Genomic DNA, 19,320 nt, shown 5'->3' with positions numbered 1-19,320 from the left:
AACAAGGAATAAAGACATTAGGTGGCACATTTAATGTGCCTGGTCTGCATTCATTCCAGAATTTATTTTTAACTTATCAAGCACCATCTTCCTCCTGTTTATATTTCCAACTATGCTAGTTACTTAAAGCATATAGTATTTATTAAACAGTTCTGTTTTTTCAAATTTTATTGTAATCATTCCATACAAATAGATACATTTTTACAAAAGAAAAAATAGGATTGAGAACAAATCCACCCCCACCCCTGATAAAGAGAGCATGGCCAACGGACTAAAACTTAAAAATAGTAAAAATAAATAAACTGAAGAGTTTAATAGGTGGATACAGATAAATGGAGAAGAAAAAGAAATAGGGAGAGAATCTACTTCCTCAGTGCTTTAAGAGCTTATTCTAAAATATTATTAATTAGATCCTGCCAGGTTTTGAAGAAGTTCTGCACAGATCCTCTAAGTGAGAATTTGATTTTTTCTAATTTCAAATAATATAAAACATCAGTTACCCACTGACTTAAAAGAGGAGAGTTAGGATTCTTCCAGTTTAACAACATAAGTCTGCGTGCCAATAATGTAGTGAAGGCAATCACAGTTTGTTTGTCCTTCTCCACTTTAAGCCCATCTGGAAGAACACCAAACACACTTGTTAACGGGTTAAGAGGGATTGGGACACCAAGGCTGTCTGAAAGGCACTTAAAAAGTTTTGTCCAGAATGATGTTAATTTGGTGCAGGCCCAGAACATGTGACCCAGTGAGGCTAGAACTTGATTGCAGCGTTCGCAGGTTGGATCTTGCCCTACAAACATTTTGGACAATTTCAAGTGAGACAGATGTGCTTGATATATAATTTTGAGCTGAATAATTGTATGCATTGTTACCTTCCACTCCTTTTCTGATATGTTGCGTGAGAGATCCTATTCCCATTGTCCTCTGGATCTTTGAAAGGGAGGGACTCTAAAATATTTTATATATTGCAGACTGAGCAATATTTTTTCCAGCATAGAGGAAGGTGGGAGATGGGGAAAATCGTGCAGGTTCTGTTTGACAAAGTTTCTAATTTGAAGATAGTGAAAGAAATGTGCTGCTGGAAAATTAAATTTGAATTGTAATTGTTCATAGGATGCAAAGATGTTGTCTATATAAAGATCTCGAAGCAATTTAATCCTAAATGTTGTCCAGATATTAAAAACTGCATATGTTTGTGAGCGTTGAAAAAGGTGGCTCTCATGCAGAGATGCCACAGATAAAAGATTCTCCATCTTAAAATGCTTCCTACATTGGTTCCATTTTCTGAGTGAGTGAAGCACAATTGGGTTGTTAGTATATTGGCGATAACTTGCATTTATTGGGGCACAAAGCAGGGAATATAGAGAGTACTGCAGGATTTTATTTCTATTGAGGACCAAGCCTGTGCACGATCATCTATTTGTGTCCAGTTTTTTATACCTTGTATGTTTGCTGCCCAGTAGTAAAACTGAAAGTTAGGCAGAGCCATGCCACCTTCTGTCTTAGGTCTTTGTAGGGTCACTCTTTGGATACGTGGATGTTTTAAGTTCCAAATAAATTAGGTTATGGTTGAATCTAATTGCTTAAAGAATGATTTATTGATGTATATTGGAATGTTCTGAAATAAAACGAGAAGCTTAGGAAGGATATTCATCTTAACAATGTTACTTCTTCCAGCTAAAGTGAGGTGGAGGGCTGACCATCTCTGCAAGTCTTATATTTTTATGGTTAATGATTTTATCTCCATTCATGTTGGTGATTGCTGGGATTGTATTGCGAACTTCTTGCTTGTGGGTTTGTTGAGCTAAGAGCTTATTAGCTTTCTCTCCGTGTTCATAGTAATGATGTCTTGATTCAAAAATGAGTTGTTCAGTTTCTTTGGTTGTTAAGAGGTTGAGCTCTGAATGCAGAGTCTGCCTTTTCCTATGAAGAGCCTCACTTGGATACCTGGCATGTTCTTGATCTATTCTAGTAATTTCACTGGTTAGCTCTGATACCTTCTTGGTTTCTAATTTATTTCTGAGGGAAAGATATGAAATAATCTGTCCTCTTAAGAAGACGTTTAGAGTTTTCTAGAGTATTCCTACAGAGATTTCTGAGGATGTATTTGTCTCTAGGAAGAAACTCATTTGTTTTGATATAAATTCTGTACAGTTCTCATCTGCTAAAAGAAGTGGGTTAAGACGCCATCTGTGAGATGAGTATGTGGGGCATAATGATTTCAGCTCCAAGATCAGAGGGGCATGGTCAGAAACAACAATAGCGTCGTACTTGCAAGATTTAATCACAGGCAAGAAATTATTATCTATAAAGAAATAATCAATTCTTGAGTAGCAATGATGCACTGGTGAGTAGAAGGAATATGTTCTTGAGTTTGTGTTTAGAAACCTCCAGGGGTCTGATAAGTTGTGGTCAGTTAAAAACTGTGTAATTGTCTTTGCAGTGTTAGATGTCATCCCCCCTGTGAGAGGGGACCTATCTAAGAGTGGATTTAAAACACAATTAAAGTCTCCAGCCATTATAATTTTATGAGTGTTCACATTGGGAATAGATGCAAATACATTTTGCATGAATTCCCTATCATCAACATTGGGTGCATAAACATTTATCAAAATCACTTTAATCACATATCTCCCTTCAGGATCAGATATTACATCTAATGCTACAAATGGGACTGTTCTGTGTATGAAAATTCCCACACCTCTAGTTTTCTTTGTAAAGCTGGAATGGAACATTTAGCCATTCCAGTCTTTTTGCAGCCAGAACTGATCTTTGCTTAATAAGTTGGTCTCCTGTAAAAATACTATTTTTGTGTTTAGACCTGTTAAGTGAGAGAATACTTTCTTTCTCTTTAATTTGTGATTCAGGCCTTTAACATTCCAGCTCACAAAGTTAACTGTCCCATCGTGGAGACATTGATCCTGAATTTTTGATGTCATTTTGTAGTTTTAACTTGAAGTGAGACAGCTTTAACCTTAATTTCCAAATTTCCCATAAGTTATTGCCATGCAGCCTATTGTTACATTGGAAGTTATAATTGTAAGGATTAAAAGGATAGATTAGATAGAGCTTGCTCTCTTTCTCAACCCCCACCCCCCCCATTTTGCCTCCCCACATGAGGCTGGACCCCACTTCACAAAGTCCCAGTCCTCTGACATACCTAGAGACAGAGCACTCTGACTGACTGACTGCTTCTGCGTTTTTCTGTAATGGTTTCCAAAACAAAACAAGCCCCCCAGCAGCGGCATTTGAGGATTAAAAAGTAGAGATATCTATTGCCAATAAAGTCTAAATACTATAAGCATCCATCTATATAATTCACTAAAGCAGCCGACCATGGGCAGGCAAGACGCAAGACAGAGCCCCGCCCGCCAACAACTCACTAAGCAGCCGACCATGGGATACGCACAACAGAGCCACGCCCATGGCAGGCAAGACGCAAGACAGAGCCACGCCCATAATTCACTAAGGCAGCCCAAGCAGCCGACCATGGGCAGGCAGAGAGAGACACACACACACACAGGCGCGTGAGAGACAGTGTATGTTGCACTCTCCAGAGTTCCATCTTTTCATTCACTCACAGTCGTATCCTCAAACCCACCCCCTGTGAGCCACACACAAGCACGCGAGAGAGAGCCACACACACACACACAGGCGCACGAGAGAGAGACACACACACACACACACACAGGCGCAAGAGAGAGAGAGACACACACAGGCGCAAGAGAGAGAGAGACACACACACATTGCTTATATCTGCCAAAACCAGTTTTCAGTCACACACAATTGTATGTTACTCTCTCCAGAGTTCCATCTTTTCATTCACTCACAGTCGTATCCTCAAACCCACCCCATTTGGACAACTGTGTCATTCAGGAAGTGTTCACTCATCAATAATTATGCGGCGTATGCTACACCGCGGGTTGGCTAGTAAAATATAATCAACAGTCTTGAAATATTAAGACAGTAAACCCAGGGAATGGTGTTAAAAAGTGGCCCTGGATAAGCATAGTAAACCCTAATGCAATAATACCAATAACAATAAACCAAGGGTATGATGTTAAACAGTCTTTGTTGTCTCACGTTACATACATTCTCATGTCTCCACATCCAAAAAAAAAAAAATTTCTGTCCTCACTTTACTCCTTTCTCTCTGGACACTATTGCTATTAAATAGATACTGGCATCAAAATAGAAAACCTCAGAGCTTTTGAAACTACCTTTTTACAATATAATTATTTTTGAAAAATCTGCCTCACATATAAATAAAAATCCTCATTGTTTTTGTACTTTTGGAAAGAGAGTGAAAGAAAATTCAAGGGTTTAATATTGCATCACCCTTGAGGTATTCAGTCTATGTGGATGGCCAGGAAGAAGTGGGACAGATAAGAAATCTTTAGATTTTGATGCATTATGTAAGTATGGGTACGTGACATTAGCCAGGTTTCCATCCAAGGAGTTTTTGCTAAAACATATTTAGCGCTTCAAATTTTTTTACCGATATAGCTGATGGAAATGCTAATTATCAATAAAATGTTGTACATGTCGACATAATATTTTTCCGTTTAACATTAGCGCATAAATTCCATATCGATACTTCAGATGTCGCAAAAACTACATTGGAAACACTTTTTTTCAGAAAAAAGGGCTTTAACGCAAATAAATGTGTCACATATTTTCATCACGTGCAATCAAAACGAGAATGGCGGAGCGGTTCGCATGGTCTGATGAAGAGAGTTTTTTTTTTTGATTAAACGTCGTTATTTTGTATTAATTCAAATTTCACTTTTAATTAAAAACCTTAAGGGACGCAGGTTAATTCAGTTGTTATCGCACTGAGAAGGGATGTTGAAAGGTAGGCTCACCTGTACAGATCCGATGCTGCAAACACAGCTGCATCATGGGCACTTCCAGGAGTGCCAACGCAAATGTCTCGTATCATGCACCTGTCATCAACAAGGGCCTGGAGAACAATAGATGGCCACCCTTTGCGATTAATGTAATCGCGGTAGCCTTCCGTCCGGGGAAGAATAGGCACATGCGTGCCATCCAGCGCACCGTAAATCTGTGGCACAAGATGCACCAAGGAATTGCGGTATGCAATTTCATTGGCCTCCGCTACAGTCGGAAGTCTGATATAACGCCGCATTAATTTTTCTTTAATAGCGGTGCACACAGCATATACACATCGATGGACGGTAGTTTTACTAACCCCGAAAGTTTCTCCAACTACTCTATACTCGGCGCAGGTTGCCAGCTTGTAAAGGGCGATGGCAATCCGCTTCTGGGTTGGAACCGGTGGTCGGTGGCAACCTGTGATGGGCGCAACATCAGGACTGATGAATCCACACAACATCTCAAACGTCGGCCGTGTCATTATAAAATGTTGCAGCCAGAGATTTTCTGTTAAGCGTCTCTCCACCACCTCCTCCCAGAAGGTCTTATTCCGTCGTCTCTCCCATACCCGTGGGTTTCGTCGCACTGGGGTTCTTTCTTCGAGCTCTAGGGCTATCAGACAAGCAACTGCTTCATTCTGCTGTCGTCTTCGGATATTATGTACAATTCCAATTATTTGTGAAACTGAAATAACAGTAAGGTGGCAAATTTCAAAAAACTGTCTGAATAATCTCTCCATTTCTTTGTTTCTTTGTTTAGTGGAGGGGGTGTAACGTGGAAAACAAAAGGTAGATAATTTGCGACATACACAAAATTATGTATGGAAACGGCTCAAGGGCAGATTTTTTTCGCGATACAACAAAAGTTATGCGACAGTTCGTTTTTGGGGGGATGACGTCATCACGCACACAATTTTATCGATAAAAAGCCAGTTTGATGGAAACAGGCTAGAGACAGCAAATTTCGCACATTTTTTTTTACGTATATTCTGTTTGTCGATAACAAAACGTCGCAAAAAACTGGATGGAAACTTAGCTAATGTCAATATGTGAATATATGAAAATGTATGCAGATACCTATACATGTGTGAGTACCTGTGTGTGTGTTTGTACATTAGAACAATAAAGCTCACCAGTCCTATCCACTTAATTCCTCCAAAATAACATCAAGTCAAGTTTTGAAAGGTCCCAAAAAATCTGTCTAGCAAACTGTCTGATACCTAATTCCATGTGTCTTTTTTCCTGTGTGTAGAAAAAAATCTTAATATTTGTGCAAAATTTACATTTAACATTTTTCAACTGTGTCCCTGTGTTCTTGTTAAACTCACTTTTTTAAAAAAAATGTATTTATTAATTTTTATTGTAATCATTCCATACAAATAAATCAATTTATAACCAAACAAAACTGAAGACAAATCAAACCCCACCCCTGAGAAGGAGAGCTTAGCCAAAGGAGAATTGCTTAGGGCTTTTTAATAAGGCAACAATAAACAAAAGAAAGGGATAAATAAATATATAGGTAAATACGAAATGGAGAAGGGAATTAAATGCGGTAATAGTTATTTCTCTTATTCTAAAATAATATTGATTAGATCCTGCCAGGTTTTGAAAAAATTTTCTACAGATCCTCTAACTGAGAATTTTATTTTTTTCAATTTCAATTAATATAAAACATCGGTTTCCCACTGACTTATCAGAGGAGAGTTAGGATTCTTCCAATTTAACAAAATAAGTCTGCGTGCCAAAAGTGTAGTGAATGCAATCACCGTTTGCTTGTCCTTCTCCACTTCAAGTCCGTCTGGAAGAACACCGAACACAGCTGTTAATGGGTTAGGAGGAATTGTGATACCAAAGCTGTCTGAAAGGCACTTAAAAATTTTGGTCCAAAACGATGTTAGCTTGGTGCAGGCCCAGAACATGTTATCCAGTGAGGCAGGAGCTTGGTTGCAGCGTTCTCACTTTAAAGTAACAGTCTCGATCTATTGTACTAATTCCTTTCATAATTTTCCACACTTCAATCATGTCACCTTTTAATCTTCTTTTGCTTAAATGGAAAAGGCTCAGCTCTTTTAACCTTTCATCATAAACCATTCCCTGCAGTCCTGGAACTGGCCTAGTCGCTCTTCACTGGACTTTTTCTAGCACTTTTATGCCTATTTTTTGTAACCTGGTGACCAAAACTACACACAATACTCCAAATGAGGTCTTACCAGTGAGTTATAATGTTTGAACATAACTTCCTTTGACTTTTACATTTCCATAACATTACATTTTGTTAGCTTTCTTAATGACTTCTGAATACTGTCTGCAAGTTGATAGTAACGAGTCCAGTATGACTCCTAAATCTATACTAATAAAAGGCAAAGCCCTCACTGACTCACTGACTGACTGACTCACTCATCACTAATTCTCCAACTTCCCGTGTAGGTAGAAGGCTGAAATTTGGCAGGCTCATTCCTTACAGCTTACTTACAAAAGTTAGGCAGGTTTCATTTCGAAATTCTACACGTAATGGTCATAACTGGAACCTGTTTTTTGTCCATATACTCTAATGGAGGAGGCGGAGTCACGTATCGCGTCATCACGTATTACGCCTCCTACGTAATCACGTGAACTGAAAACGAGGAAGAGATTTACAGCACAAGTCAACCGCGGGAACGAAGGTAAATGACGTTAATTGTTAAGTGTCTTTTAATACTGTGTAAGCATACATATTAACACATGTGCAATTAAACGTGTGCATTTACGGGGTGATTTCTCAGGCTTAAAAGCTTGCCTTTTATTAAAAAGGTAAATGCAAACTCTTTTCATTCTGAAGGGCACAAACCACGTTAGATTTCAGCCGTTAAACGCGCAAAAATGTCGGTACACCAGATAAACAAGCGCAACATATTATCAGTTGTATTGCATGCTTACAATACATATAGAAATGTGTTAATCGTTAACTAATATTATGGGATGGTGTTTTTCGACTCGCGCCTTGATTTAAACGATTGCATTTCTTGGTGGGTTTGCGTAGCTTATTGTCAATATCTTTACACCTCTTTTTAAGACTTAATTTAAAAAGGTTTTCTTTTCTTCTTAATTAAAATTTAAAAGCAATACTTCACCGCTGCAAAGCCCCTCTAGCGCTGACGTCCGAGGTTCGATTACCGTAAGCGAGTGCAGTGAGTGTGTACGCCTGATGAGCCAAGAATAAGGGAGAAAGACGTGTCGCATACTCTTTGCATTATTTGACAGTAAACTATTTTCATCCATTCTATGATCTGCTTCTCACAACTGAAGGCACCGTGGCTGATGTTACCTGACTTGCTGGCCAACCATAAGCGTTACCTGGTAGGTAACCACCCACTCACTTCACTCCCTTACGGGAATCAAACCTCGGACTTCAGCGCTAGAGGCGAAGCCCCTAAAATTGCGCCACAGCGTGTGGTTCGTTTATTTGACAGCATGTAGATCGGGGTAATTACATTCACGGCATTCGTAGTCTGATTCACAATCTGATTGTATGGGTGGTTACCTACCAGGTAACGCTTATGGTTAGCCGGCAAGTCAGCTCGAAGTGATCACTCGAGTGAAGGCAGCTTCACAAAAAAACAGATCCTTAACAAACTGTTATTGGTATATTTTCCCTCAGTTTAAAATGGTTTTCTTTTCTTCTTAATAAAAATTTAAAAGCAGAACTTCGCCGCTGCAAAGCGCGCCTGATTTTATTGAAAAGAAACTAAACTTGCAGCGCCGCTCTTCAATGACGCGCCGCTATTCAATGACACTTGCCTATCGCCTGACTTTATTGAAAAGAAACTAAACTTGCAGTGCCGCTATTCAATGACACTTGCCTAACGCCTGACTTTATTGAAAAGAAACTAATCTTGCAGCGCCGCTATTCAATTTTAAAAGGTTATCTTTTCTTCTTAATAAAAATTTAAAAGCAGTACTTCGCCGGTGCAAAGCGCGGGGATTTCAGCGACTGACGCATACAGACATATTCATGAGTGCAGGTACTTCGGAAAGAAAGCACCGTGTAAACCTAAAGTTTACATTAAGTTCATAGACCTACAAAAGGTTGTCATTGATTTGAGGCAAGATTGCTTTTCTCCTGTACAACTATACGTTGCATTCTTAACAGTAAGCTTGCACGGCTTGGTCATATTACAACCGGAGTGCTGAACTGACAACATCGTATACAAACAGAACTATAACAATCGTAATAAACAAACAAAAAAAAAAGCGAAGAACCCTTGGATTTAATAAAAAGGCTCCTTCCTTGGCGAAGCAAGGAAAAAGGAAGACCTTATATAGCGTTCGTTTATAAAACAGCGGAAAAGCTGTGTTAAGGCTGCTTCACAAAAAAACAGATCCTTAACAAATTGTTATTGGGATATTTTCCTTCAATTTAAAAAGCTTTTCTTCTTAATAAAAATTTAAAAGCAGTACTTTGCAGGGATTTAGATATAGATACATCTATATATTATATATATATGTACATAGAGATATAGATATATATATAGATATAGAGATATAGATATACATATATATATATATAGATATACATATATATATATATATATATATATATATATATATATATATATATATATATATATATATATGTATGTATGTATGTCTATATATATATATATATATATATATATGTAAGCTTATAAGTACTGCCTTACTTCTCTTTAAGAAAGGAAGATGTAATGATACTTCATTTAAACGATTCCACGTCTTGGTGGGTTTGCATAGCTTATTGTCAATATCTTTACACCTGTTTTTAAAACTTATTGACTGAAACGGGCTTTCACGAACAAAGTTAGGGCTTTGCTACAGGATACACCCTCCACAAGTTAAGGAAGTAAAAATAAAAGTGTATATTTCTGTTTTATGTAAACCTTTTAAGTTTGTATGCATAGCCCCATTTGGCTGTTTTAGTTTTTTTTTCTTTCTTCAGTAATATTTAATCTCCTTAAAGAAAAAGAACATATGCATTTTACTTTTTTTGTATCTCTTTAGTAATATTTTAGTGTAAAAGGATAACCAGTATTTAAACCTTTTATGTTACTTTATAAATTTATTTTACACAATGTTGAAAAATTAATAAGAAAGCTACATATTTTGGCAGCTGCTGCTTTAATTTCCAATGAAATGAAAAAAGCTCTCCAAGAGAAAACGTCAATGAAGAAGAAACAGTTTGCACTATCTAAAAAGGAGAAACCCTCATTTATAAAGGTTTGCTGCAGATGACTTAACTGAAAATAAATGAATAGTTCCTATGTGTATAATACATATTTATCTATTTTACTTATGCCTTTATTCCAGCAACTTGCAACATCTGAGGTACAATTTGTTACATTACTTTTATATTTTGCAGCACAGGCAGGTGAAGTGACTTCCTCAGGGTCACACAGTGGTGTCAGTACCAGGATTTGAACTGACAAGCTCCGGGTTTGCTGAAATATTACTGGAGAAAGAAAAAAAATGAAAACGGGCAAATAGGGCTATGCATACAGATGTCCATCCATCCATTATCCAACCCGCTATATCCTAAATACAGGAGCCAATCCCTGCCAACACAGGGCACAAGGCAGGAAACAAACCCCGGGCAAGGTGCCAGCCCACCGCAGGGCACACACACCCACACACCAGGGACAATTTAGAATCGCCAATGCACCTACCCTGCATGTCTTTGGACTGTGGGAGGAAACCGAAGTACCCGGAGGAAACCCAGACAGACACGGGGAGAACATTCAAACTCCACACAGGGAAGTGAACCCGGGTCTCCTAACTGGCACCTTTCACTGCGCCACCATGCCGCCCGCATACAAACTTAAAAGGTTTAAATAAAACAGAAATATATACCTTTATTTTTACTTCCTTAACTTGTGGAGGGTGTATCCTGTAGCAAAGCCTTAAGTTTTTTCATGAAAGCCCCTTTCAGTCAATAAGCCTTAAAAACAGGTGTAAAGCTAAACTTGCAGCACCGCTATTCAATTACACTTGCCTAACGCTTCTCCTAAGGGGACATACTGTGGGATCTGGGCATCCGTCAAAGCACCAATCACAGGCCCGATTAGAAAGCGGGAAGCTGTGATTTGTCGTCTCCCTCCCATGTAACAATCACAGCCCGTGTTACAACGCACTATGTATGTATGTGTATATGTATATATGAAGAGGATGGATGGATGGATGTATATGTGTGTGTTTATGTATATGTGTATATATGTTGATATGTGTATATTATATATATATATATATGTATATATATGTATATGTAGATATGTGTATATATGTATATGTATATATATGTTTACATAACCTCTTTAACACACTACTTCTCCGCTGCGAAGCGCGGGTATTTTGTTATTATATATATATATATATATATATATATATATATATATATATATATATATATATATATATATACAGTATATGTGAATGTATGTATGTATATATGTATGTCTATATTTATATTATATATATATATATATGTGCATATGTATATATATATATGTGTATATATGTACATATGTATGTATATATATGTAGATGTGTAAATTTGTATATGTATATATATGTATATGTGGATGTGTATATGTATGTATATATATGTATATGTACATATGTGTATATGTAGATATGTATAGATATGTATATATATGTTTACATAACCTCTTTAACACACTACTTCTCCGCTGCGAAGCGCGGGTATTTTGCTAGTCATTCTCATAAAGTGTTCTTTCAATTTTCAGACCTTCCACTGTGTACTGAAACATAACATTTTTACTTCCTATGTATAATGCTTTACATTTCCTTTCATTAAACTTCATCTGCTGCAAATCTTCCCAAGCATGTATGCTGTCCAAATCCCTCTGTAATGATTCAATACATTCTAGATTATCTGACAGTCCTCCTAGTTTGGAATCATCAGCAAATTTCACCAGCTTGGTGTTTATATTCCTATCCAAATATTTTTATACCTTAAAAAAGTAGCGGCCCTATCACTGACCCCTACGGGGGGCTACTCTTAACTTCACACAATTCTAATAAGGATCCTCGCACCATCATCCTCCACTTCCTGTGTTTCAGCCAATCCTACACTTGTGTAAACACTACAACCTCAATTCCCACCTCTTTTTAGCTTGATCCCTGACCTATCATATGGGGCTTTACCAAATACTTTCTTAAAGTCAAAATAAACAATATCATTATGCACCCCTCTGATTGTATCCTTTTGTTGCTTCCTTTGTAGAATTCCTCCTTGTTAGTAAAACACAACCTCCCTCTTCTCAAGCCATGCTGACTGTTCAGTAGAAATATTCTTGCCATGTGTTGCTCAATCGTATCTTTAACAATTCCTTAAATTAATTTGTCTGTGATGTATGTTAAGCATACTGGCCTACAGTCACTTGGATATGCCCGATTACCCTTTTTATATAACAATATAATATTTGCCATTTCCTATCCTTTGGAATTTCTCCACTGTGCAGTGACTTCCTAAAAACATGAATCAATGGAAATTGTTTTCATTTTGTTGTATTTGGAAGCGGTGTGTTGTATGCCCGTAGAAATGAGATACTGGTAGAAAATTTCATATATAATTTTTACTGCGGCTGAAGACATTACAAAGCCACCTTTGTTATTTGTTGCAAAAGAGACAGCATGTGGTGGGAAGTGGGAGATCCATTACCTTCTTAAGGAATATTTACACTCTGGCGCTGGAAGCCATACACACAGTCACCCACAAAGGATGCACACTTTGGTGTGTTTACAGCACGACTCGTATTTAGTGCATGCCACAGTGACATTGCAGAATCTTGGACTTTTTCTCTTACGTTTTTTTTTTTGCCTTTGCACATAGATTTTGCATATATTTCTGTCTACACCGACTTTCACTTTTCCCAGACTCTGGGCAATTTCTCAGCATTAATTTGTGCACAATTGGCTATCTCTATGCTTTTAATGCTAGAGCAGCGTTTCCCAAACTCGGTCCTGGTGAACCCCTGTGGCTGCAGGTTTTTGTTCCAACCAGCTTCTGTTTTTAATTGAACTCCTGGGCTAATTAAGTGAACTGATATTTCCCAAGTTCTGTGTTTAGGGAACAATACAGAAATTAAAAAACTAAGTTTGCTAAAAAAAAAAAAAATATATATATATATATATATTAAAATGTACCAAGCAGTTATATAGGAATAATGTATTTTTTTTCTTTTTAACAGTATTTTCACTCTACTTTTCTAGGTGTTCTAATTGTTTAATTGATCCAGTATTTACTAATTAGTGGGTCTGACTCTAAAGTAGTTGCAGCCTTTGATTATTCAGTGTTTTTTGCATGGGTGTCTGATCTGCTCGTTTTAAACTGTCATTATTAAGATACAATGAAGAGGGGAAAACTGCACAGAGAAAGGGCAAAGTATAATGAAATCAAGAAAAGACAGTTAAGCATTTAAATCTATAGCAAAAGCAGAAATATTTCTAAATGTCTTATAAATGTAAAAATCATGCTGCTGTGCTTTTCTGAATGTCGAATAAAAGAAAAAAAAAAACAGCTAATTAAATGAGATCAGTGCTATCAGGTGTTGTCAATGATTAGAAACCCGGTTGGAACAAAAACCTGCAGTCACAGGGGTTCACCAGGACTGAGTTTGGGAAACACTGTGCTAGAGTGTATAGGTGCATGTAGCAATGAATGTTCCTCAAATGAGCCCAATGTTTTCTTGTCTAGCACACTTGCAGTTGACATGCACAGGACTGTGTGGTCACAAAATTCTGTAGGCATGTAGCCACCAATGCAAGGGTCCACATACCACATCTGCTGACAAAATTCAAATCATGTGTACCCCACAAGATGTTTGCGGCAACGTGGACACACAAACAATAAATGGGCCTTTACACAGCCAGCACTTCGTGCAACCCACAACCACAACATTCCCCCTAAACTGTTTACTTTAACATTTTCGGACTTTGAAGACCACCAGTTTGCCTCCCCCCATTCACCCCAAGCCCACTCTCACGTTCCAAAATTCTTTTTAGATTTGATTGTGCCTTCAGACTTTGAAATGGGACCATTTCCCAACCCCCATGATCTTTGAAGATGTCAATAAAACAAAGTAAAGTTACTTGTTCTACTTCAAACACTTATGATAATGATAATAAACCAATTCCTGAATTAACCATTAAGCAAAACAAGCACATGCTTAGGGCACGTAGGGAAAGGGAGCACGACAAGAGTTTTTGTTTTAAGTAGGAGAAAATGAGAAGTAACTAACAATAAGCATTATTTTTAGATATTTTGATCCATATACAGTGGAACCTCGGTTTGCGAGTAACTTGGTTTACAAGTATTTTGCAAGACGAGCAAAAATTTTTAATAAATTTTGACTTGATAAACGAGCGAGGTCTTGCAGTACGAGTAGTATGTATACTCGTCTGCTGAGCTTCATGTGATCACAACTGAGCTGATGGTTCTTCTCTCTCTCGCTGCGGGATTGTGGGCAATCATCTCCTATTCTCCGTCTTTGAGTTGGCGTGCCTCACTCATAGTAAACATCCGTACGAGCATATACTGTTTACTACAGCATTAGCATTGTGACTGTGTGTGTGTGTGCGTGCGCGCTTGTGTGTGTATGTGTGTATGCTCGCTCGCTCGTGTGTGTGTGCTGTGACGTGCAAGTTCCCGTCTTGCACACTAAAACACAAAGCTGAGTCTCAGTACTTTAGCAACACCAGCTTTATTCAGCTTGAAACAGACACAGCAGTCAGGCAGGGCCCTGCACATTTATAATGTTCCTTGTTCCTTGTATCTCCCATAGACGGCAGGCGCTTATAGCATGTCCTCGATCTTTTCGGATTCGCTTTTAAGGTGAACTGCTACAGCGCTGGGAGAATGCGATTGCTTTGGGACACTCTTCCGCGTGTCGTCCCGTTGGGTGGAATCCCACAAGAGTTTAGAAACTCACTCACACCAGCCATGATTCTTTTCAAAGGTAAAGTGCTGGTTAATTTGTTTTATGTATTTTTACTTTATATTTTGTATTAATCATTTTTATATGAATAGTTTTGGGTTGTGGAACAAATCATCTGAGTTTCCATTATTTCTTATGGGGAAATTCACTTTGATATACAAGTGCTTTGGACTACGAGCATGTTTCTGGAATGCTGTATGTTGAAATGCTCTATATCTTCAAAGTCAGAAAGCAATGGAATGTAAGTCACTTAATTTGATACAAATAATGAAGCATATTCATTAGAAGACATTTTTAATAAATTGTCCACCAACATTGACTTCTATAAAAACAGGATTTTGAAAATCACTAGTGTGATAAGTATAAAAGCTTTCTTTATTAGGATGTGTTGTTGGGCTTGGTTTGATACTCCCTGTAAAGGCAGTATTCAGTCAATGGAGATTTGTTTCTTTGGTTTGTCTTTATAGAATTTTTCTTCATGTTCATAAAGAAGTTTTGAAAGGCAGTATTAAAGTATACTTAGGCTTGCTTCTAGTGAAACCAAAGGATTTGGGAAGATAGCTCATTTCATATTTATTTTTATTATCAATCTTATTTTTTAACAGTATAGTATATACAGTATACTGTACATTTTCTATACAGTACAGTGGCTGGGCGGAGTGGTGGCTCTGAGGCTAAGGATCTGCGCTGGCATCCCAAAGGTTGCCGGTTCGAATCCCCATCACTGCCAAAAGAGATGCTACTCTGCTGGGCCTTGAGCGAGGCCTTTAACCTTCAATTGCTCCAGGGGTGCTGTACAATGGCTGAACCTGCGCTCTCACCCCAAGGGGTATGCGAAAAGATGCATTTCACTGCGTGTTGTCCTGTATAACTATGTATGTGACAAATAAATAAAGAAAAGTTATATTGGCTTTTGAATGGTATGTGCAATATGTTTATTTAATTCTTGTACCTTTCTTGTTTTTTATTTTCCTGAATAAAGACATTTTGAATATAAATTAGATCAGCTGATTCAAATCATCAACCAACTTTATTCATGAAGGCATTTGATTTACCTTGACATTCTGACCCTTCCTTTCAGATAACCTCTTTATCTAGGTGCTCAGGAAGATTTGCAATTGTATCACAAAATATGTTATTTGTTTGGGGTTTCCTTGTAGTGTTTGCATTTTGTGTTTTATTTTTTGTTATCTGTTATTCTAATTCAAAACTTTGTGTTTCCAGTATTAACCTTTAATTAGTATTTTGAGCAGATATTGTGTATTTGATAGTTTTTCTGCTTTTCCCCATTATTCATTCTGAAATTCTATGAACTGCTTTGATGATGGGAAAGGTGCTATATAAATAAAATTCATTACTATTACTACTATTACTTATAAAAAGAAACATCACAACAGAATACACATGGTTAACCTAGGGGAAAAAAAAGAAACTGGGCCAACAGAAGCACCTAACCTGGATTCAATCTGAAAGGTATAAACAAATTGATTACCTGTAGCATATTACTGTAACCTAATTTTTAATTACATTGTGATATATATATTTGGCAATACTGCTCAAGCTTAGGTATGGGGATCACTTACTGAAGCCAACTCTGCTACTTAAGACTTTTTAAGCTGTTTATTTTCATTTGCTAGTGAACAGTAATACATTAGAATAAGTTTTTAAATGGAATCATATCCAGTGAACATCATATTAAGTAAACAAAAGATCTACAGTCGGCTCACCATATTCACAGATTTAGCATCTACTGTTTTGACTCACCGCGGTTCGAAATTGTAAAAAGAAAATAATCCAGAATATTCTCAAAAAAGAACATCTGAAATTCCCACATGCAGCACTACCCACTAAGCATGTACAAGAAACAACACATGTAGGCTGATGTTGCTGTGGTACAGTGTACCCGAACCCACTGTACCAAGCATTTGTGATGGATTCTGGCACGCAATCACCTTTTTGCTTTTGTATAAATCCTGAGCACCAACAGTTTTTGTACATCCACGGACGGTTCTGGAACCATACACCTGCGGGTAAGGCAGGCCGACCTGCATTCTGTAGCAACTTGCTTTTAAGTCAGATTAAGTGATGAGATGGCAGGGAGAGATTTGCTGGATTTATTTTTGAACGATCTGTGAACAACATGAAAAGCTACCCTACTGGTGGTACTTCACATAACTGGAATCAACAGCTGACATTGTGTTTTGTTTAACATGTTACATGACAACACTTCAGATTGAAATGCTGTAAAGTAAAAGGTTAAAACAACAACTACAAAGAATTAATTTTAGATAATAAAGGTTTTAAACATTTGTCTGTGTCACGGTTTCGTTAAGCTAAATTGCTTAGCATCTTAATTACTCTAAATATAGGATGTTAAAAATGTCAAGCACATTTTCAGTTGCAGCAGCAATAAGCTAATGTCTGATACCAAGCCAGGTGCTCCATATTAGGCAGTTCAGTTTTATTGAGAATATACAAACTCCACACTCATCAGGATGTAAAACTTGTACAGCTATGAGGCACCAGTGCTAACCAATGCACCAACATTAATTGCACACTAGCTGTTTATATAGGGTAATTTTTTGCCATGTGTACAGAGTGTACTTGCATGTGCTAATCACTGCTCTCTGGCACCTAATTATTGAGGAAGAAGAAGAAGATGGTGCATTAATAATAACACTTTTGATGACACTAGAAGTGCTTTACGTAGGGTACGGAAGATGCAAGAGAAAGAAGACATACAGTGCACAGATACACACACATACGGACAAACAATATAAATCAAACATCAGTTTAACCTTTCAATTGTTACTTCCATAATATAAGATTATTAACACAATAAATTTTAAACTTTGATGCCATTTTGAATTGACCGTTTCCTTTGATGTCAGGCATCGTTCCTGAAAACAATATCTTCAGAGGCACAAGAATGTCTAAAAAGTAATTATAATTAAGAAGAGATTGCAAGGTAGACAAAACTGCTGTATATAATAGTATAATTACTGCCATAACAGTACAGTAGTCTACAGACTGTAGTTTAATAAACTGTGATAATCCACTTTTCTTTCACATGTTCTTTGTGCAGGGACATGACTGCTTTCTGACTTTCTATAAGAGGTAAATGCAATGTAACAATAGAGTAAACAATACACTTTTTAATTGGGTTCTGTGCTTATGCTATATTTTAAAAGCCACAAACTTTGCTGCAGATACCATTTTCAAGAAAACTGATGTATTTACAACAACTAGGTGCTTTAATGGACAAAAATTATTTTAACTTTATAAAAAGTACTGAGTGCACCTGACTTGACATGTATGTGGGAATTTCCTGTAGAATTTGACACCGAAGAATAACTTGCATTGCTCCAACAGAACACAATGGATCAATCACATCCCAACTTACCTCACTTCGAGACTTGAGGGTGCTCCTTTTAGGGCGAAGGAGGACATCCTTGAAGTCTAGCTTGATATCGTTCTCAATTCGGGGCATTCTGTCCTGTAACTACAAACCAAAGACAACAGTAAAATATGTTTGGCAGCAACACAGAATGCTTGACTAAAAGGCCACAAGCCACCTGACCCGTAGAACTTGTCTGTCACCTAACTGCGGCTTAGACCGAGGGAATAAACTGGCATTACGTGCAGGAAAAAAATATTGTTGGAAGATAAAAAAAAGTGCAGGATGTAAAAACGATGCCTCAACAAACATGTCTGTTCATATTAGTTTTGTGCGAACCTTTCTAAGCTTCTCGGGTTTTGTTTTGTTTTTTTTTAGCAGTGTTCCAACCAATAACAACTTCAGCGAAGATCATGTTTTCAATTTCCTTATTGGCAAGTTTGGATAAAGCAATATTAACATCAGTTAAGTGTTCATCTTTTTATTTAACAGTAGGCTACACGGAATGTGCATTTTTTTACTTTATAAATAATATACCATTACATTACGTTATATATTTGTAGCAAAAATCAAGCGTTAAATAAAATACCATAGCAAAAGGACATCTTTGTAAAAACCATATTTTTGAAATATTAAACATTTTTCCATTAACAAATATTGGCAATCGATTACATACCCTATTAAACTGCTCTCTTAACGGTAGAATCGAAACAGGGTGATATACTGTACGGCACCAAATCCTCTCCCCAACTTTCACGTTGTGATGCCCAACCCAGCGCGGTACCGGCAGCGGTGACTCGTCCAAGAACTCCCCCGCTACTCTCAAAGCGCGGCGAGACTTCGGCACGTAAATGGAGAGAGAAAAAAAGTTTGCTTTGCATTATGGGAAATGAAGTCTTTAAAACGACACTATATCGTCTACCAAATCAGACGCAAAGGAAAAAAAGAACTATTAGTACCAGAATGCATTGCCAAAATAACCTTGTAAAGATAAAACCATAACCTTCAGCACAAGCTTAACCTCGTGGGCCATAGGAGTCTTGAACATTTAATTGGTTAA

General features: G+C 37.4%; 1 protein-coding gene across 1 annotated transcript in view; it reads right to left on the bottom strand.

Moving 5' to 3' along the window:
- LOC114645854 (GMP reductase 2) overlaps positions 1-19,098 on the bottom strand; it is a 50,783-nt gene extending 31,685 nt beyond the window's left edge. The window contains exons 1-2 of the mRNA XM_028793726.2: positions 18,937-19,098; positions 18,267-18,365 (exon numbers count right to left, since the gene is read on the bottom strand). Of these exons, the coding sequence (XP_028649559.1) occupies positions 18,267-18,353 (87 nt within the window). The 5' untranslated portion in view covers positions 18,354-18,365; positions 18,937-19,098. The remainder of the gene's footprint in view (positions 1-18,266; positions 18,366-18,936) is intronic.
- Positions 19,099-19,320: the final 222 nt, after the last annotated feature.

The sequence above is a fragment of the Erpetoichthys calabaricus genome, chromosome 2, assembly GCF_900747795.2.
Source record: "Erpetoichthys calabaricus chromosome 2, fErpCal1.3, whole genome shotgun sequence".
NCBI classification, from domain to species: domain Eukaryota; kingdom Metazoa; phylum Chordata; class Cladistia; order Polypteriformes; family Polypteridae; genus Erpetoichthys; species Erpetoichthys calabaricus.
Note: the sequence above shows the minus strand (reverse complement) of the source record. Positions and strands in the feature narration are given on the sequence as shown.